The sequence below is a fragment of the Carcharodon carcharias genome, chromosome 8 (assembly GCF_017639515.1).
Source record: "Carcharodon carcharias isolate sCarCar2 chromosome 8, sCarCar2.pri, whole genome shotgun sequence".
Classification (NCBI taxonomy): domain Eukaryota; kingdom Metazoa; phylum Chordata; class Chondrichthyes; order Lamniformes; family Lamnidae; genus Carcharodon; species Carcharodon carcharias.
This window is the reverse complement of record NC_054474.1, coordinates 60,046,354-60,068,570: the sequence shown is the minus strand read 5'-3', so window position 1 is coordinate 60,068,570 and position 22,217 is coordinate 60,046,354. Positions and strand designations below refer to the sequence as shown.

Below are 22,217 nucleotides of genomic sequence, written 5' to 3'. Positions count from 1 at the left end.
GGCAGCACGCAGCCGATCGTGGGCGGCGATCGGCTCCCGACCAGCCCACCCCAATATGCAGAAAATTCTCCCCCTTTTCTCACTACAGTATTGATCTTATCCTTGATTAACAGAGCTATCCCACCTCCTTTTCCTTTCTTACTGTCCTTTTGAAATGTCAAATACCCTTGAATATTCAGGTCCTAGTTGTAGTCACTTTGCAACCATGTCTCTGTAATGGCTCTCATATCATACTCATTTATTTCTATTTGTGCTTTCAATTCATCCATCTTGTTATTATGAGTGCTGCATGCATTTAGGTAAAGAACCTTTAGTTCTGTATTTTTACCATTTTTCTGTACTCCGACCTTGTTTGCTGATGCATTCTTGCGTTTGTACTCTCTCTCCATTCCTGTCACAATCTGTTTATCATTACTTGTATTGTTACCCTGCACTAATGCCTTGTCCTCCCTTTTCAACTTTCCAAAACTCTCCTCATGTAGGCCTTCCACTATTGCTACCCCCTGCCTCCCCCACCACTGCTTAGCTTAAAGCCCTCTGTTCAGCCCTAGTTATATGATTTGCCAGGACAGGTGAAGGCCATCCCATTGGTACATCTTTCTCTTTCTCCTGTATTGGTGCCAATGCCCATGAAGCAAAACCCATTTCTTCCACGCCAATTTTTGAGCCACATATTAGAATCTCTGCTCTTACTTACCCTACGCCAATTTGCTTGTGGCTCAGGTAGGAATCCAGAGATAATTACCTTTGTGGTTCTATCTTTTAATTTAGCTCCTAGGTTTTGCTGAGGGAGTATTGCCAGCCAGGAGCTGTCAAGGGGGTTTGAGGGTCAAGGTGGGAGTTGGAGAGTTGGGTAGGGTCAGGAAGAGTTGAAGGCTCAGGTGGGTAGTTGGAATGGGGTCAATGGGGAGTCAGGGGGTCAGTATGGTTACCCAGGAGATAGGCATGTTTTTTTCTTGTTTACTATCACCTGGTAACTGTTCAGCTAAACAAGCCACAACCCTCCAAAGCCTCTGACTCTAACTCAATGTCAGAGCTATTTTTGGAGGATTCCAATTGCCCATTGGATGAGCTAGATTCCTGGGCAATTCCTGAGGAGTCCTTGCGTTGGTCCTGTAGCACACCCTCTGGCTATAAACAGTCTCCGACCATCCAGAGACTGAAAGATCTTGGTCCATAAAAATGGACCCCAATTTTAATCGAACAGACCTGTCAGGAATATGTGGTTTCAGATCAGACACCTGGTTTACACCCTCTTCCCCCTAGACAGGTTGAGTTAAAATTGGAGATGTTATTACTTTTTAATAGTTGCTATTTTTTTGTAGCTAAAAATGTATGTCTTTGTTTGATCTCCAGTCACAAACAATCATTCTTGAAGATGCCAATGATAATGCACCCATATTTCTAAAACCTTCATACACAATATCTGTTAATGAGGTGAGTCACTTTCAGTTTTTATCATGAAACATTTAGAACACTGTGTCATGTACGAGGCAGTAACACTGTCCTTTTAGCTTTGGGACTTGGTTTCAATCCAACTCAAATTGATGCAATAGAATAAATAAGAGTGTGTCAATCCAATTTCAGTTTCATTAAATTAACCATGGTAAGGCACAAATTGGTAAGAGTTAATAAATTGGCAAATCTTACTTCAAGAAACCACATTGCTGACTCCTGTGTCAGTGGGAAAAAAAATCATCCTCTCTTACATTGGGGGACATTGTTATATTTTTTATGGTTTACTTAGATGTCTCTCTGATACTAGTTACAAACTGCCATTCCAGTGGGTGATCTCACTTCCCATGAACTGTAATATTACTTTACATTCTCAACATGTGGTAAGATAGTATTGCCCAGAGAACACCTGTTACTTTGATTAGCTTACTGAACTGACACAAGCTTCCTCATCTTCATCTTTTGATTTTAAAATACTGAAGTAGGTCAATAGATTTGTTAGGTAAGGGGATGAATGGAAATGGAGCATTATGACCGATGCAGTTGGTAAAGTGGAGATATTTAAAAATCCCAGATGGAAACTTTAAACAACTGTTATAACCTATAATTTTAAGTGCTATGTATGAGATGTGAAATTCAGGAATCAGACCATCAGTTCTTGAGGTTTTACATTAATAGAATGTTTCAATTAGTTTAATTTACACATATTAAAAATATATATATATACACATGGTTACAAATTACTACTATCATAACTTTTAACAAATTCTCAAACTAAAATAGACTTAATCAAACACCAGGCAAAGCATTTTCACCTTAAGAATTCAAAATGAGATTATTTCACTTTGGTTCATTTGGAGCCAGTTGGATACTTGCAGCTGCCTTTTGATCTCACATTGCCTCTGTTCTGCACACCTGAAAATTGCTAAAGTTATACCTACCACCACTGACTGAATTCAAACTCTCATTGTCTCAACAGCATCTTTGAAATTCACCTTTTAACAATGAAACCCCTTTCATAATACCAATTTTATTAGTAATATGAACATATTGCTTGGTAGCTGCTAGAAAGGCGTTAAGTTTTCACCCCACTTCTTGTATGCTCTATCCAAAAAATGCAAATGCACGCTATCTCTCTTCCATATCAAAGCTAGTTCCCATCAAGCACCCAGACTAGTTGGCTTTAATCCAATTAAGACACACCCGCAGACTAAACCTCTATTTTAAAAGAAAATATTTTCCAAAATATTATATACATTAATATCTTCATGACCTGGAGCAAAGGCTGGAAAATGGAGTTGAGGTGCAGATCAGGCATGATCTAATTGAATGTTAAAGCAGGCTTGAGGGGCTGAATGGCCTACATCTGTTCCTAATGTTGAAAGAATAAACACTCCATTGAAGTGTGTTAGACTATAAACTATGAATCTGGCTCTTTTAAAATTAAAGATTAAATAGCGTAAAGTCAATTCTGTAAATTTCACTTGGTTATAGAATATCTAACTTATAGCTCTTCAAATACAAAAATAATAAAAGACAAATTATTTTGTCAGCTCTGCTGAATAGTGGATGTGTGTCATCATATCATAGCTTGTGAGGCTGTGTCCGCCTACACAGTCCAATCAAGTATTGCCTTAGCAAATGCCATCTCGCCAGCTTGATATCCAGCTTCTGAGATAAATCAAGAAAAGCACTGATCTCATTTCTATTTGTTTGGTGCATGGCAGCCTCAAACTACCAGGTGCAACTGATACTGAATGAACAGACCAAATGTCGTATATTCCACTTGGAGCATGGTTATAATCATATTGCTATAATACAATGAAAGTATCTGGAGAAAGTATCTGGAGTATCTGGTGGCAAGCATAAACTGGATGATATAAGTGTAACCATGCCACAAAGTAAATATGACACTGATATTTACATCTAATGAGACTCTTTAGTAGGGTTACTCAGCAAATAAATCATGGATTGGGCCAGGCTTGATAGACCAACTGGTCTTTTCTTACCTGACAATTTTGTATACTTGTAAGTAACACAGCACTAAGTTGGTTCTTTTTCACACCATGCAGACAATCTGGCTTTGTGTGCTCGGCATGAGACAGTTGAGCACTTTCAAAGAGCATCTCCATTAGATTTTGCATGTCCTGCAACAAGGCATCCACTTTCTGAGCTGTTGCAGTCATCACATCAACTACTTATCGGGTTTTGAATACAATGCAATAATATTTACAATTATAGTTAGAGTTACGACATAATCTCAAAACTTTAGAAGATTGAAGATGAATTGAATTCTTTGTAATTAGCAGGCTAAATAATGTGATAGAAGTGTCTTAATTATTACCTTATTTCATAATTAATTTTGTATAATTTTCTTGGACAGAATGAATCTAAAGGTGCAACATTATTTACTGTTAAAGCGGTGGATAGTGATGAAGGGCCTTCTGGAGCAGTACAGTATAAGATTGTGGAAGTAAGTATTATTGTATGCAATGTGAGAAATTACACCAGATCCGACTTAATTTTTATTATGTGTTGCTTCAGACTTCCTGAGTGACGTGATAAGACTCGCTGTTAAAAATACTTTTGAACAGTAGTCAGCTTGAGTGACAGGACCCAGGAGAGTGGGTGCACAGGATTCAGAACACCCTGGCTAGGGGAACCCAGACTGGGTGTTGTAAATGGAATTCTTGTTGTCCAGCCTGAGCAGCCCGAGCTTCGACCCAAAAGACCAGCTTTAAAAAAAAAATCGGAACTGTCAGTCTGACAGCCCTAATTTTTTTTTTAATCCAGTCTTTCAGGTCGGTTTCACTGACAGTTGCTGTGCTGCTGTTTCTAACCTTCAGGCAGCTTCGTGGTTCTGATTTTTTTTTCCTAAAGCCTGCCAGAAAAGCGACGAAGCTGCCCAAAGGTCAGCAGCAGCAGTTCCTATTCACAGCAACTATTATGAGAGTGCGCTTGGTGGAAAATCTGTTCAAAAAGTGGAAAGTGAACTCCCTGGAATCATTTTGGAGCCAATTGGATGCTGTGAGGTTGGTGGGTGGGGACTTTTAAGATCATTCTGGATGGATGAGATGAGCTTGGGTTAGTTGGCCTTTGTCATCCATAATTTCTTGCGAACAGCAGGTCTTGGAGTTCTGTTTATTTTGTTGTTAACAGAAGTTTACTGTGTGCAGGCTTTGTGGGGTGAAATTGCAGGAGTGTATAATGGGCTCATAGTGAATCCGTAACCTGTTTTACACTGTACATGTTTCTCGAGTCTTTTCCACTCACTGCAATCTTGTCATATTTGTCTAAGTACCTATCATCCCAATCTATCTTGGTGTTTTTATGAGTTTTTTGAGGTACTGAAATATTGTGATAATATTATATTGCATAGTAGATATTGAAAATATATTGTAGTAAGAAGCAGCAATCAGCAGAGTCTTCAGACTTGCTGATCAAGAAAACACAGATACAGTTGTGAACCATTCAACCTTTGGCCTCTGGCCTCTTAAAAGTCGTATTGCATAGAGACACCTGAGGGCTCCAATGCTTCTCACTGACAGTGATGACCTATATTGTTCAATCATTTAACTCTGTTCCTCTGGAGTCATTTGATATTTTTACCCTGTGAGATTACTAATAAAATAGAACCCAATTACAAACCTTTATGAAATAATTACATTGAATAATACCATGCATCTAGGCAGAAGAAAGTCTTCTACTTCTTCTACAGAATGGAAAAGATCTTGTGCAGTTTAAGTAGTCTTTTCACAACCGTAGGACATCCTAAAGCTCTTTGCAGCTAATGACCCACTCTTGAAGTGCAGTCACTGCAGTGAAACTGACAGCTCTGATTTCTTTATAAAGTCAGTCAACCATAAGCTGCCCGAAGGCCTTTCCCACATTTAGCAACTGCAAGGTTCTTTTGAAACACAATGTTGACTGTCAATTAAACAGTCAGCTTCTGAGAGCAGAAACCAACAGTAGAGCTGTGATGGGAGCAGCAGACACGGAAAAGTCAGAACTTCTCCTCTAATCACAGGTTCTGTTTTTATCATGGTGAATGTGTGCAAATTCTTTCATTAGTTCTTTAATTTCTGGTGATTTCTCGCCAAGTTGGTTTTCCAGTGGCTCTGCATGGAGCTTTCTGTTCCTCTTGCCATCAGGCTAATTGGTCTGTAAAAGGTTGCCTAGCAATGCATTTCATTTCATGTATAAAAAAGGGATGAACAAGTTATAATACATAAACAGATCTGTAAGTGTGAGTGTACTGCCGAGGGCTTTCTTTTGAAACTCTCTTGTTATCTTCCCTTGAAGTTGCTAAAACCCATTGATTGTAATCAATTGGGAAACCGATGAGACAAGACAAGACCATGCATTCAGTATTCAATTTAGTCATTGCTCCAACTCTCCAACTCCACCAATCACCGGTTCCTCCCTACTGCTTTTGCTGCTCTGCCAGAGGCAAAATCTATGATTGGAGGAGCTGCAAGGGCTTGAAAGAGGGAACCTGTGATTGGAGGAGCTGGAGCAGTAATTCTGGCCTTTCCTGCTGGCCACCATGCAGGAGCTTTTCAGCTGCACTTAACGATTTGTGACGGCATCTTCTGGGAAAAAGAGGAGAAGAAACAGGAAATGAAAGAACAGGAGGGAGTCTCTGCCAGTAATGAGGCTGAAGCAGGCCCAGGGGAGCTGTCACTCAGCCTCACACCAGACCGGACCTGGCTGTTGTCTGTGTCCGCAGCACAAGTCACTCCTAGGAAACTGGAACTTTGCTTTTAGTGATACAGGGCTATCTTCAGTGAGGTGAGTGAGTGCTGTGTCCAGGAGGGAGGAGGGAGTTTAGGCAACAACAAGTGAATGGGTCTGACCCCTCCTCCCCTTCTACAACTCTCCAACAATTTATTTTCTATACAGAACCTTTAGTCGAAATATATAAAACAAAACCTGAAAGATTTTCTTGTAACCTGGGTTGCAAGAATTGAATCTTTCCTCCAATATGAATTTACTATCACCGTGTACATATGTTGCAATGTGCAGAACATGTTAATGAGGGCCAAGGCAGTCACCAGTCAGGGTTATAAATAATAGAGATTTTTTTTCCTGACAGAATAACGATATATGCATGATGCTATTAGAATAAAATTTGTATCTCTGATTTGTTCAGTAGTCACTGTGAGATCACCAAGAGGGTGAACAGAAACTACCGCTGCACTATATCATGGCTGCTCTTAAAATTTATGGCCTATGCTGCATATATATCAGATGATATTTGTAACCAGATGTCAGCAATGGGCATTATCATTTTACAAGGACCTTTCTGTGATTATTTGGTGGATTGATTAATGAACCATGAAAGGGGAAATACATGCATGGTTGAAGGGGAAGGTTAAAGGGGTGGGTGGAGAGGGGTGGGGGGTGGGGAAAGGGGCCCGGAAACAGGATAAGCACAATGATCCATGATTTCTCTTCTTGACCTTGTTGAGTGAACTGCTGCTTATTTTTTGGAAGAGTTGCTTTGTTAGCTATAATAATAAATGTTTGACTTTTGATTTGAAAAGGGAGATAGAAGAGATAAAAGGAAAAACAGGGCCACCCCTTTGCATCAATAATTTATCTTCATTGAGTTTGTGAAAATATTCCAAGTCGATAAACATTGCACAGTTCCTCTCGCTTTGTCTTTTCTGATTTAGGAAGAGTTAATTCTGTAAATAAATGGAAAATATCCCAAAGAGTGGAAAATACTCCAACACAAACTTCACTCACTTGTTTGATCATAAAAATCACCAGTGGATTTTTTTTCACCAATCTGTGACTGTTAGTAACTGACCAAAAGAAACACCTACAATAAAGGACAAAGTTGTAAACCTGCCAACATCTGCACACCATATGGCATCACTATTTGGCAACAGACTCACCTCACTCAATTCCAGTATCGTTATGTGATCTAACAGCTAATGTTAGATAAGAGCCTCTGGTTACATGATTATTTTCTCTTAAAAAAGTTTATTTTTTGCTTTCACAATAATTTATAGCAATTTTCAGCACCAATACCTTAGCCATTGTGTAAACAGAACACCATGCACAGTACCAACTGAAGGCTTATGACCTTGCTGCAGTTGTATTACATGACTCATTCCGCTCATTGTATGAGTCATGTAGCAATTACTCATAAATTATTTGATGTTCCCTAAGTTGCTGAATAAACTCTATTTCTTACCCTGTTACAGGTCCTGCCAAATGCCCCTTATCTCTTTGGAATGCAACAGAATGGAAGTGTTATTTTGAATGATACACTGAGTTACGCAGAGAAAAGCACATTTTATCAGTTAAAGATCGAAGCTTCAGTAAGATTAAATTATTCATATCGATATGTCTTCTTTTTATTCTAATTATTTGAATTACAAATTATGTACTATTTGTTTTATAGGACCATGGTGGAATGTATAATGGAAGATTTATTATCCAAAGAAGCTTTGTATTTGCATTTATTAATGTAAAAGATGTCCCTGACATGAATCCTATTTTTCTCAACATTCCTTATCAAACCACAGTTCCTGAGAATTCTTCAGTGGTATGTATGAGAAACTATATCATGTTGTCCAGAACACTAGAACCAGAGGACAAAGCTTGCATTTGAAGAGGGGTAAATTCAAAACAAATCAGTGGAAGCAGTGGCCCTGATATTTACAGGGAGAATGGAAGGCAGTAACATCAGAGAGTGATAGAAGTGGCCAAGAAACCCGGATATACTGGTAATGCATAGGTCCTGCCAAATTTAACAGCAGGGACCTAAATTAATTCCAACCCCCGCCCTCCATTTTTTGGACAGCAGCCAGCCAGATTGAAATTCTGGTTAGCTATTCAGCTGTGAGGCGAGTGTAGCCAAGGAGCAGAAAGGAGTAATGAAAGCAAAATACTGCGGATGCTGGAAATCTGAAATAAAAACAGAACATGTTGGAAAAGCTCAGCAGGTTTGGCAGCATCCAAGGAGAGAAAAACAGGGTTAACATTTCGAGTCCGTATGATTCCTCTTCATGGCAGAAAGGAGTGGCAGGGAGATTGTGAATGGAAGGTCTGATGGGGGATGAAGGTAGAGATCATGGACGGAAATTCATGGAGAGAGAGTAAATAGAAGTCTTGTTGGGGGGGTGTGGGATGTTGGGTGGAGATTGAGAGCATAAAACCATGGGAGAGATTGTAGATGGAAGATTACGGGGGAGACTGTGGGTGCAAGTTTATGGGGGAGACTGTGGGTGCAAGTTTATGGGGGAAGAGATCATAGTTTGAAGGCTGGGGGGAAGATGGTGAAGCTGGTGGAGACCAGATTGCGAGGATCATAATGAGGGAAGCAAGTTTCCTTAAGGGATCATGATGAAACACTCCTGCTCCTCCTGGCCCAAAAGCAGTTTAGGAAAGATACTTATCTGCTGGGTAAGAGGCCTTCTTGCCTCTGTTCAGCAGTGGGGTTTTCTAAGTCATGGGAAGCTTGTGCTGGAGATGTTACATTTTAAAGCTAAACTCAATGCCAGAAGTCCTTTTAATATTTCCTAAGGATGTTACTTGCTGCAATAAGCGAGAACTAATTAAGGTCCTGACTGCAGCCAGCAGGTGATTTGCAGACACCTATACACACCTCTGTTAAACCCAGGTGCATTAAAACAGGGTTGCAGTCAAAATCTAAAAATAATTATTTTAATTACCCTCCTACTCCCAATTCACCTGCTCTTGAGTATTAAAATTCTTCCCAATATTGCAGTGAGTGAGTGGACTAGCTATGGAACAGATTTTTGATGGAGACAATGGAAGCAGTTCATATTGGTTCAGTCAAATGCAAATCGGATAGATTTCTTTCAGAAAATAAAATTTTGGGATACAGTGCATGAGTGATTGAGATATGACATGTTATACATAGGTCTCGTGTGCTTGGGAGAAAAATAGTGATTTCAGCCCCAAAGTTCTCCAACACTGGAGTTTTGGTCATATCATTTCTGGGTCTTTTGTAGACTAATTAAGATTGATTGTTATGATTCGACAACAACTCCATTATTATTGTATTCGAATGTCAAAAGGCAAACAAGATGGATTTTATTTATTTTGTCCAGCAATTCCTATGTTTCAATTTCCATTAATAAAAATCCTCATTATTTTTGCATTGAAATATGCTTGAAACTACACCTTAGCAAAGGCAACACTATTCTCAGTAGAGAATATATATAATCTATAGAGAATAGAGAAGTCTATGTACAGTACCAACCCGTTCTTGCAGTCTATTCAGTAAAATGTAATTCTTCTACTTGTGTAACTCATTATTCCTCATTCTTAATTTTAAAGGATGTGTGGAATTGAAAGCCATTGGCCTTTTAAAGGTTCAGTGCTCTTTCAGTATTGATTTCAGAAGAGAATTTTGCTAAAGTGTCCTGAAAAACATAAAGCCCACAGGATCAAATCAGAGAGAGCCAACATTGCAAGAGGCACTGAATGTAAAACTGGGAGTCAGTTCAATGATTGCACCATATCAGAAACTCTGAAGTTTTCATCTTATTAAACAAGCTCTTTAATATTGGCCTAAAGTTTAGCTTTCACTGGGGCTGGATTTTATGGGGTGCCATGAACTCCGCCCCCCCACCGGCTTAAAGACTCAGTGGGGCGCCTGCCCACAGGAAGAACAGCTGTTCGCTGCCATTTAACGGTATTGGCCATTAATAGGCTGGAGATGGGATTTCAGGTGCCAGGTGGGAGTGGTGGCCACTGCTGAGGCTACAGGCAAGACCCAATGGAAATTGCTGCAAGAGCTGGACACAAAGGAAAGCGGGGTGGGGGGGGATTTCCGCAGGTTCAAGATGGAGGCCCTGGTGAGGAGGGAAAGAGGGGAGGGGGGCTAGGTTTGAGAGGCCAAGAGAGGAAGACAAAAAGGGAAGTGTGATCTTGTGGAGGGGTGCCTCTGATGGGCCCAGAGGTCCCACAAAGAAGGTCCCACCCTCACTTGCCTGACACCAGCCCCCACAGCTAAAGCTGTCCGGCTACCTGCTTGGCGCAGGCCTCCACCTGTTGCAGGTAAAGTAGTGAGGGAAGCGGGATAATGTCTTCAAGTGTCCATTAATTGGCCACTTAAGGGCCTCAATTGGCATAAGGGGAGGTAGCTACCAAATTCCTCCAATGCCCCCTGTAAAATTTAATGCAATTCGGGGGCAGGCAGGTTGGTGGCAGGAAAGTCATACACTGGATTTTATTTGCCTCGGCATCTTCAAACCCACCGGCGGTGGTGCATAAAATCCAGCCTTTGGTATTAGTGCTAATTCAGCTGATGTTTTGTCCTGCACTGAGCCCGATATCAGAATGAGGAAATGACATGCTAGTTTTGGGATGATTGGGGAGTGGAAAGAAGGAAGGAAGCGATCCTAGGTTTAGGGCTGTGGGTTGACTCGGGTGTCTGAAGACATCAAAAGGTCAGAAGCTTCAGAGGGATGGAAGCTTTGGAAGGCTGGAGACACCGGGGAAAGCAGAGAGAAGGGGAAAGGGAGCAGAAGGGTCTGTGAGGAGATTGGAGACTTTGGTAGAAAGGGGAGAATGGAAGGGTTTGAGCCACATTGGAAAGGGGAGATTAGAGACATCAGAAAAGGGAGCTCAGAAGGGTTGGGGGATTGAACGTGTTTGGTGGTGGAGATCTGAAGGGTCTTGGGGAAGAATGGAAGGTTTGGGGGTAAATCAAAGGCATCTGGGGAACATCTGAAAGTTTGTGGGGAAATATCTGAAGGATTGGGGAAATTGGAAAGGCTGATGAGGGAAGATCAAAGGCATTGGTGACGGGAATTTGAAAGGTTCAGTGGAGTGTTCAGTCACAGAGGGTGCAGGGTGAGTGGAAGCAGATTAGCAGCATTCAGCAGGTAAGCGGAAAGGCACTTGAAAGACATTTAGGCTGCTGGATTCTGCCGTCCTCACCTCCCTTTAGCAGTTGGATTTTCTGAGGCCCATGAAACCCGACTGACCAGAGTGAAATTTAAAATGAAGATTAGATCTGAGGCTTGTAACTTCATTTTAATATTTAACTAAAAATTCCACCTCCTGGAAGTGGCTAAGTCGCCCACGCTCCTTCCCACCTCCATTAAAACCAGAAGCGAAGGGGTTGGGGGTGTTTTGGGGACAAGTTTCAGCTTTTTAATATTTTGATGTCCCCACCAGAACCAACCAATCCATTCTTGGGTGTTAAAGTTACAACTTGGATTCTGTCAGTGCACCATAAAGAGCAAATTCTGAAAAGAAAATCCCTTGTTAAGTTCTTCCTACCTTGTAATCCCTTATGTACCTCACATTTATTAAGAGAGCACCCAAGAGGTAAGATTGTTCATATTTCTCCTTTCTAACGTTAACTCAATCATTTGGAGTCCTGAGATGCAGCTGTCATGGGTCTGCTGCTTAAGCTTCATATTTTTATTAAATATATTAAAGTCACCCTAAAGATTTAATAAACTGAACTATTTGAACTAAAGCAGCATCAACGAAGGAAAATAGAATGCCATTCAAGGCACAGCAAAGAACCTGGCTTGAATTTGCATGTTTTTCTATTCACATAAAGCAAGAACGGGATTTGCCCTGCATAGATAATATAAGAAAATTAAAGTCAAGGTACTTCACAAGTATCAAACTTCTGGCTCACAGATAACAGTGCAGCTAATTAAAGAAATTGAATTGAAAATAAATGCTGACATGCTGTTCATATATTTTAGACACTGGTTAGCTATATGTAACAGTAACACATTGCCCACTTTTTCCCTATAAAGATATTGTGTACTCAGTGTTTCAAAATCTATTTGTAATTGTTCTATTAGCCCTTCTTTCAATATTGTTTTTCAGCATTCATTTAATTCCAGATCCAATTTGTTAAATAAAATAATACACACCTAGGTGAATTTGCCAAAACAAGCATTCAGTGTAATTTAATATAAGTAAATTTAGAACAGTTTTTTTTTAAATGAAGAGGTCTTTATGAATGGAGATTAATTTAAACACATATTGAACAGGACCTAACTTTTCTCCAGTGCATTGTTCCAATTTCCAGTAAAAACTATCCCAAAGTGTCAAGTGAAAGGTGGACTGAGTTTTAAAGCATGATAGCTTTGCACTTTAATTGGTTAACCTTCTCAGAATCTGAGATACTAGATATTTGTATATTTCTACATGATTACTAACATTGGTGAAGCTGCTTCTCTCTGAAATACATTTATTGTGGGTGCTTCACTAATGTTCCATTTAAAGCAGCTGTCTGCATTAGTGCTTCTAATATATGATTACACTAGACAGTGTATTAGAGAAGGTTTGGAGCAATAAAATGTGAATAAACACCTTCAAGCATATAATTAAACAATGTGCAAGCTAACCCAAATAGAAGTGCTCTACTGGAAAGACTAATGCATTACGTTCTTTAATACCTCATAATATTGTCAATCATTTATGCAATTCATGCAGTAATCTGAATTAACTACAGAAATGTATTTTGCTTCTGAATTTCTTTTTCAGGGAACAACTGTATTTCAAGTTTTAGCCATCGATGGTGACCGAGGAATTAAAGATGAAATTACATATACAATTCAAAGTAAGGCAAACAAATTGTTTTGTAGTGTAATATTACACTTATTTATTTTTCAGGTGTCAACTTTATTGTGCAATTTGCAGTGGAACCAAAATTGACCTTTGTATTTTTTTATTAAAGACTTAAAACTGTTATTTGTGCAAAGTTTTTAGCAATGTTTATGTCAGCTGTTGCTTTTTATATGCAGATTCACACCCTCCAGGGTTATTTCAAATTGAGGCTCAGAGTGGAGATATAATTGTAAGTGGCTCTCTCAACAGAGAGGAACTTCTTGATTTTAATTCAGTTGTGGAACTGCAAGTTATGGTAAGTAGAAATACAATATATACAATATATTGTAGATATAATAGTTAGAAAGGCCTCTTCTGCACACTGATTCTGTGATATCCTATATATTTTACGTTATTGAGATGCCTTAACATATTAGTGCAAGAGATTCCATTCACCTAAACACTGCCATCAGGAAATGCATGATTAAAGGAAAATATTTTAATTGGAATTTTAAACCATTTTATAACATCTCCTGGTAAAATAAATGCAGCAATTCAAAACTTATAGGAAGATTTTGACATGTTTTATATGCTTTCCCTTTATGTATTCCTTTCAGCCATTCAGGATTCCAGATGCCATTAACAATATCAAAAGGTTAAAAAGTAGAACAGTTATTTATTTATTTATTTTGATGAATAAACAATGGAATGTAAATTGTTCCTGATTGTTCCCATTTTTTGGAAGAAAATGGGGAAAAAAGGACCAATTTCAAGGTGTGCCATGATGTACCTGATCTGTGCCAGCTTTACAGGTGCTGCCACATTATTAAAGGCTGTTTTGTAGTCATTCTAGACAGACACTTAAACTATTGTTAGGCCCCTTGTAAAAGGGGGGCTTAAACCTGTATGAGATCCTCTCATCAAACTTGCTTGGTAAATAGCAGAGCAGACGTAGGGCCAGCTTTGTTTAAGTTTCTTCGGTGTCTGCTGCGGCTACCAAGAAAATGAAAATATATTTTTGAAAAATCTATCAGTAATCATTGCTGTGGAAGTAAGTGGAGCAGGAGTGCTTCCACAATTCCACAGCACTCACAATTGGGTCTTCATCCGTTGATGGTAAGGTAGGTGCTTTGATATAATTTCTTCAAATGGGCAAGCTACCTGAGCGGCTAGATTATTGAAATCTAGCCTGAACCCCAAATTTAGGCTGAGCTTGGTCCTTATGATTGGAACCCATGTTGCACTGATTCTGGGCCTGATATTGTTCTAAACAAATTTCTATGCCTACAGCTTTATTAATGTTGTGAGATGATTAAGAATCCTAAAGGAGTTTTTCTTTGGCATTGTGTCACCAACATTACAACCAAATTTACTAAAATTACTAAAACAAATTGCTGTCGTCCTGATTTTCAGTTGGAAGTGATCCTTTAGTGTTCAATTTTGCCCATGACTACCAGCTTGCTGGATGAATTTTTTGCTATTATGTTCTGCATTTTTTACAATATCTTTTTTCAGCTCTCGGTGCAAAATCTACCCTTTCACTTGTTTTTCTTTTAGTTCTTGCACTTGGCCCAATGGTGATATTCTCCCTTTTCTCTACAGATATCATAAATCTTTTTCTTTGCCATGTGAAGAACACCATTATATTGAATCACTAACTTCTTCACAGATATGTCTGTGTTGCACCATTTCAATAAACAAAAGATGCACTTAGTAGGGTATGTTAGTTCATCCTGATTATTGTTTGCTGTCCCTGAATGTAGCACTGTACCATGTGAAGAATCATCTAACAGCCCAACCAAGAACTAATATACTGTAGTGATTAGCTGAGTTCAAAAAACAAGAAAGGCTAGAATTTGAAATCTGACTTTCTATTCCTGGAGGATCAAGTCTGAATGAAAACTACAAGTAAATGCAAAACAGCCAAGAAAAACTGAACTGCAATAGCAAATAAACAGCCCATAAATGCACAAATTTTGGCAGCCCTTTATTTTTAAATTTATCTCCAAAATCCCAGCTTCAAATGCATCTAATTTAAGCATGTATTTATTTTTCATCTAGGCCAAAGAGAAATGTCTTGATATCCATGGAACTTATGCCTCTGCAAATACAAGTGTATCCATCAAAGTGACCGATATCAACGACAACACACCTGCCTTCTATAATTGCAGTCTTGATACGTGTAATTTTATTCAAAGTTCAGAAGTAAATTCATTTAACACTTCAATTCCTGAGCATTTCTCTACAGGAGTGCCAATAAACAGTTTAACTATAGTGGCTCGAGATCCTGATCAGGTACAGAATTCCAATGTCACTTTAATACATTTTTATACTTTGTAACCTTTTTAAACTCCCACTATGCATGTCGAGATTATACTTGAAATATTCGATTGGTAGATTTACATGTGCTTCTGATAACTTTAAAGTGATTCTGCAGGTTGCTTGAAATTATAAATAAAACATTTTAATAGTTTCATTTTCATGGAGCCACAAGTGCTTCTCCTGGCTGTTCAAAAATACTGCGGGCTGTTGCTGGTCCGGGCACACCCTGCCTCCCTCTACTTTGCCTTCCCCTCTGCTCCCTGCTTCACCAACCGACTTCCTATGATCTACTTGAGTGTCAGTGCCTACTGGTTTTGGCCAGGCCCCACAGACAAGCTGAACCGTGATGCCTGAGGTGAATTTCTGTAGTGTTTGCTTTTTTTTATACTTAATATTGTTACCCAATTAAAAATAAACTTCAGTATGATAATGTCGACTCTTTTTGTAGCAAGTTTAGTCTAGTAAGCTTCCTAAAGCTAAGGGCACAAATGTTGGATAATTCTTGGGTATGGACCTCTGTGAGGACTTCTGGATAATTGGAGACAAGCTCTGCCGACAGGAACCTCATTAGATTGTTGATGGGGAAGGCTATTCTGTACAAAGCTGAATTGTGCAATTTGCATTGTTCCAAAGGGGAAATATATGATTATGTTGTAAATCTCTGTTGAAAAACCTGAGCTGTGATTTTGTTTTATCTGTGTTGTTTCTGCGTAAAATAACAATATTGTTACTATAGGGCGTGAATGGAACCTTCACACTGTCCCTCCATGGACAAGATGCATCAGTTTTTACTATTTCCCCAAAAGAGATCACAAATCTGGGAAAGGTACAGATAATTGTGAGCAACTCATCTGCCATTGATTATGAACAGAGGAGAGTTTTAAACATTGAGGTAACATTTGTTTCAAATAATATGAATATCATTTTTCATAAAGTTGCAAAGTTGTATTTTTCTCCTACCATTATTACTTAGTGAAAGACAGTTAAGGGGTGAAATAATGCTTTGGAAAAGGCAAAACAGATGTTAGTGAATCAGCTGCCATGTTACATCACACTTTATATTCAGATCAGGTGCAGTGTGAAACACGCTGCCAATTCAATAATGCCAATTCTGTACCTTTGTGGAAAACTAATTTTTCCACCTTAGAGTGTTCTTGGGTCTCATTAGAGTTTATGCAAGGTAGAAAAGTGACAACTTTTCAGATGAACTTATTGCTAATATAGCAACACTTTTTACATTCATATAAAGCATAATTTTAACTAATAATTATTAAACCTAAAAATATCACTTACTAAAATAGTTTTTTCATAACTTATTTGAAACTGAAATTTGCACAGCAATGTCTCATTTTTTAAACAAACATATCTTCAAAAATAGCAATCTGCACTTGTAAAGTTCCATCAACATAAAGAAACGTGCCTAGGTACTCCACGAATGGATGTGGAGGAAAAGGAATGCTAAGACAGGAACGGATTAAAAGAATGAGCTTAAATTTCTCAGAGAGATGTGTTGTTTGGGGGATTGTTAAAGATGGTGAAAGAGAGGTTAAGGAGTTCAAAAGAGTAGGACTGAGGCAACTGAAAGCTGTTCCAACAATGGTGGGGCAAAAGAAAAGGGAGGGAATGCACATAAGTCCAAAGCCAGAGGAATGGAGTGCTCTGAGGAGGCAGTAGAGATAGAGGAGATTGCCAAGATAAGGTTCATAAGACCGTGGAGAAATTCATAGCTGAGTTTAAGGATTTTAAAAATAAAATGTTGTGGAGCAGGAAATGAGTATAGGTCAGGAAGAATGGGATTGACTGGAACCTTGTGTGGGATGGGATGTGGGGAGGTGAATTTTCAACAATTTGGAGGATGAAGAATGGGTGGACAGCATTAGAGCAGTCATGTCTGGAGGTGACAAAGAAGGAAGAGCTGAGACAGGTATAGAGGCCGGCAATGCTTTGAACGTGGAACTATGTGGAGATGATCGATAGAATGTAGATTATAAAGAATTGTATAGTGAGAGGGATAGGGTATCCATTTATTTCACTTGCAAACCTTGCTTCACTTTTTATCCATAATTATATCAGCATGTTTATGTAGGCAACCAGTGTAGATGCACCATGTCCACAATATTTATATATTGAATAGTCTGCAGTAATTCAAGCTTTTAAACTCCTTCCAGCTTGAATGAGATTTCACAAGACATGAGTATTGGACAGTAATACATTAAAATTAGGATTTGAATTTTTCTGGCAGAAGTTTTTTGAAATTACTCGGAACCAGTCACTTCCATCTCCTGGTCAAACTTAGCTCGAGTTAATAAAATTATTTTATTAATGCAAGTCAAATATCTGTTATCCAACATCCTTGGGGCTGATCGTGTTTTGGATTTCAGATAATTTCAGTTTTTGGAGACCGCACGTAGGACTAGACCTACCTCCATTACAATGGCATAAGCCTAGGCTAGCTAAAGTCTAAAGTAAATTAAATGGCTAGAAAAGTAAGATGTATCACTGAATAATAAATACAGGGTATCTGTAATAAATTCCCACCAGTAGCACCATCTGCCATTATGCTTGTTGGAGAGGGTTCAAAATTCGATGTGCAGACAAACAACTAGGCTTCCTGCGCTAAAGGCTGCATGTGGTCAGCGAGATTCATGTCGGGTCGGGGACTTCCTGCGCTAAAGGTCAATGAAGTTCAAAAAAATTGCAGTTTTTGGATGTATTTGGTTTTCAGATTTATGCATAATGGATACTTGACCTGTACCATCATCACACTGCATCTTCCAGTGCAGCTGCAACAGCATTTGAGCAGTGGTTGCATCTCTGAGGAAAACAGAGCTCTAAATGCTCTCATTTAAAAACCTGCACAAGGCTCTGAATTGATCATTAATTCAAAGAACTGATGAGCCAGCTCACATTGGAAGCTTTATAACTCCTTTTGACCATGGAGTTGCCTCCCAAATCTATGCCCATCTTTCCTGCAACTCCTATTGAATCTCCTCAATGAAGTTTCTGTATGGGCACAGCACTGAAATTGCCCTAATCAAAGTCACAAACTAGATTCTATGGCCAGTATTTTCCTGTCGGCAATTTGGGGGGTGGGGCCCGCTCGCCGACGGGAAAATGATGCGTGATGACATTGGGAGGAACCCCCAATGTCATCCCGGTCCCTTTAATTTTTCAGGAAGGCAGACGGACAGCGAAATCAGCTGTCCACCCGCCAACCTGTAAATGGCCAATTAAGGCCATTGACAGGCTAATTAAGATTGTTAGAGACCCTGCCCATCCAACCTTAAGGCTGGCGGGCAGGCCAGGAGCCCCAGTGGGCTTGTGATAATACATGAAACCTCATCCACTGGCAGGATGAGGTTTAATGTCCGTTTTTAAAAAGTTTCTTAAAGTTTGTGTTTCTTATTAACATGTCCTATCTCATGTGACATTGTCACATGAGGGGGACGTGTTGATAATTTTTAATATTTTTCTATTTTTGGAGTTTTTTTTACCTGTCAGTAATCTCCCTGAGACAGCACTTGGTCTCAGGGAGTAGTGAAAGAGCGCACTTTGACAGATGGGGAATCCCTCACCCCCACCGCCCCCCCTGCACAGGAAGCACATAGCACTTCCTGTCAGGCAGGCCACTAGGCGGGCCTTAAGTGGCCCGCCTGCTCAGAATGGCGGCAGGCCCTGTTTTGGCGGCGGAGTTCGGCTGCACGCCCGCCGCCGAGCCGGTGGGGCTTGCCCGCCCACCAAGGGCAAAATCCTATATAACTGGGCCTATGATTATTATTCCTCCTCACCCTTATTGACCTCTTGCTGTCTTTGCCACAGCTGACCACATCCCCCTCCTCCAATGCCTCTCCGCCATTGATCAGCTAACTGGGACTACTATTCCCTATCTGATCATAGCCAAAACATCCCCAGCAATGGCTTTCTTCTCCTCCTGTCCTGCATCATTATCTCTGGAATCCACTTAGATGAACCTTATCCTCTCCTCTCTGACTCATCTACAAGCTGCCACTTACCAACATCATCAGCAGCGATGGTATGAACTTCCACGTTTATGCTGACATCAAGCTGTACCTCTCCACCATCTGTCTATTCCCAGAAATGCCTTTGTTCTGTCAGACAATTTGTCCAACATCCAGTTTTGAATGAATCACTATTTCCTCCAGCTAAACATGAACAAGACTGAAGCCATCATCTTCAGCGTCCATCACAGTATCCTTATCCTGGATAAAAGCAAAATACTGCAGATGCTGGAAATCTGAAATAAAAAACAGAAAATGCTGGAAAAGCTCAGCAGGTCTGACAGCATCTGTGGAGAGAGAAACAGAGTTAACATTTTGAGTCCATATGGCTCTTCTTCAGTCTCCTTATCCTGGACATTGGTTCCAACCCCTCTCATGTACCAGTGCTGAAATTGAACCAGCCTGTGTCTTATTCAAGTTTGACTTGATATTCCCTCCAAATTCCTTTTCTTCATGGAGATTGCCTACTTCTACCTGTAAAACAGCATCCATCTCCACCCCAATTCAACTCTTCTGCTACTGAAACCCTCACCGAGCTTTTTGCACTATTTCAATGCTCTCCTGGTCACACCCCATCCTTCACCTTCCGTAACTTCAGTTCATTTAGCGAAACTGCTGCCTCTAACCTAAATTGCATCAAGTCCCGCTCACCCATTACCTTAGTCCTCATTGACTTATGTTGGCTTTTGGTGCTACAACAACTCAAATTTAAAATGTTCATCTGTGGTGTTTCCTTCATGGCTAACCCTAATCTCTGTAAGTTTGTTCTCTGACTTGCTCTCTTTTGATCCTTCCTTCCCTTTGCAGTTAATCATCTACACCCCATGCCCTGGAATTGCCTTCTGAAGATCTCCATCTCTCCATCTTTCACTTTTCAAAAAAGCTCCTTTAACACCACCCCTTCAACTATGTTTTAAACACCCTTTCTAGTGTCTCTTTTCTTGGTATAGTGTCCATTTCTCCATTCTTTCTGAAGTGCCTTGGGATGTTTTTTCAACATTAAATGTCTTTGTGCAAGTTATTTCAATTATTATGTTTTGGGAATGGCATGTCAAAATGTATCAGTCTGGCATTGGAGCCAAAGGGCAGTTTAAAGACAGAATAAATTGTCATTAGAGAGCTAAAATAATTCTGAAGTAGTCACTCATACAAGAGAGTGAAATTTAGCAATAAAATTATTTAGCATGTAATTGCAATCGGCACTTTGCTGTACAATGCAGTGTGTAGAATGATAACTGAATAATAATTTTATTTTAAAATTCTTTGCTAGATTGTTGCAAATGATACAACCAATCCGACCAAATGTTGCTCCACAGTGAGTCTTACAATCAACATTGTTGACATTAATGATCACAGCCCAGAGTTCCCACGCCAAACATACATCCTCTTTGTGGAAGAACATGCAAACAATGGAACTGAAATTGGAAACATTACAGTACGTTTTCTTTTACCTCTATTTAATCTAAACTGAAATAGTGCATCTTTATTCTAAATCTCTGAAATAATATATGTATGTGCAAGCCCAAATTAACACAATGGAGACTATTTTTCCTGAGTACTTGAAACACTGAAGAGTCTCCAAAATGGCCAAAATAGCAATTGAGCTTCAATGGAGGAGGAGAAGATGGGGCCAGTCAGAGGAGCACAGCTTCAGGAGGAGAGAGGAAGAGGAGGGTCAGGAAGTTGAGGCAGGCTTCAGATTCAGGGCAACTTGCAGCATGCTCCACAATCTGCTGATCATGAGAAACCAATCGTAACCAGCAGTGGGTGTACCAGAGGGTCGAGTTCAAGAGCCACAAGAAAAGGAAGAGGAAGAAGCTGAGGAAGAGGAGATGGAGGGGGTCTGGGGCTGGATGAGAGGCTTTCAGGTGGAAGGGCTGTGCTTGTGAGGGACACTTGGCACCATCTAATTGAACGGTTTTTGAGGGACATGCTGCACCATCAGACTCCGGTACATTGTTGTCACATAACATGCTTTCCACAACTTAGGATCCATCAGAGAGTCCATCAACTACAGTCAATAATTTCAACTCCTTCCATAAAAAAACACAGTTAAAAAGACTGATTACACCACTACCCAATTACCACAATCACAATTTCTATGCATCAGAAATAAACTTTGTGAGAACCTACATCACTTGGAAATATTAAAATCTTCACCCTGGTGCTTACCCTTCATGGCTATCCATAAGTGCTGTTGTGTAATTTACTGCTACTATGAAGTGCAGCTGCAGCAGCAGGTGAGGTAGACGACTGCTAAGAATCTGAAGAGGACAGTTCAGATGTCCTCTTCAGATGTTCTTGAGAGGCTGAGAGCTGTGATGGTCCAGCCTCTCATTGCTTGGGATTGAGCAGTCTTGGCTGCCTGACTGACAGGTAACTGTGTAGGTTATCATGGAAGAGGGAACAGGAATGCTGCCATCAGGAGAAGGGCTGGTAGGTTCCTGCTTCAGGATTCTCCATGATTCTATTTTGGGGCATCTGTTCAACCCATGCAGTGATCTGGGTGAAGGCAGCTCTGTGGATATCAGAGAGACTCTGCATACCAAGGAGCCCAGAGCCACTCTGGCAGCTGCCTGAGCTTCCATTGCTGCACTTTATCATTCCATGGAATCTTAAATGACTGTTTTGGAACTTGTGACTTCTGTCATCAGAGGCTGCATGATGTTAGGCTCGACAGATTGTTGGCTAGCATTAGCTAGCTTCTTCACAGAGAAGAGGGTATGGTTCCAGGATCTGGGCCAAGCCACAAAACAAAGTGGAGGTGAACCACCACCTTCCCCCCGTGCTCCCCCTCCCCCCCTCCATTAGCAAGACCCATGAGTTTTTAGGCAGCATGACCATTGCACCAAGCAT

At 40.0% G+C, this 22,217-nt stretch overlaps 1 protein-coding gene across 1 annotated transcript in view; it reads left to right on the top strand.

Moving 5' to 3' along the window:
• cdhr2 (cadherin related family member 2) overlaps window positions 1–22,217 on the top strand; it is a 112,382-nt gene that overhangs the window by 22,160 nt on the left and 68,005 nt on the right. The window contains exons 5-13 of the mRNA XM_041194386.1: window positions 1,357–1,437; window positions 3,839–3,928; window positions 7,671–7,787; window positions 7,871–8,014; window positions 12,958–13,033; window positions 13,218–13,336; window positions 15,082–15,315; window positions 16,079–16,234; window positions 20,632–20,796. Coding sequence (XP_041050320.1) covers window positions 1,357–1,437; window positions 3,839–3,928; window positions 7,671–7,787; window positions 7,871–8,014; window positions 12,958–13,033; window positions 13,218–13,336; window positions 15,082–15,315; window positions 16,079–16,234; window positions 20,632–20,796 — 1,182 coding nt within the window. The remainder of the gene's footprint in view (window positions 1–1,356; window positions 1,438–3,838; window positions 3,929–7,670; window positions 7,788–7,870; window positions 8,015–12,957; window positions 13,034–13,217; window positions 13,337–15,081; window positions 15,316–16,078; window positions 16,235–20,631; window positions 20,797–22,217) is intronic.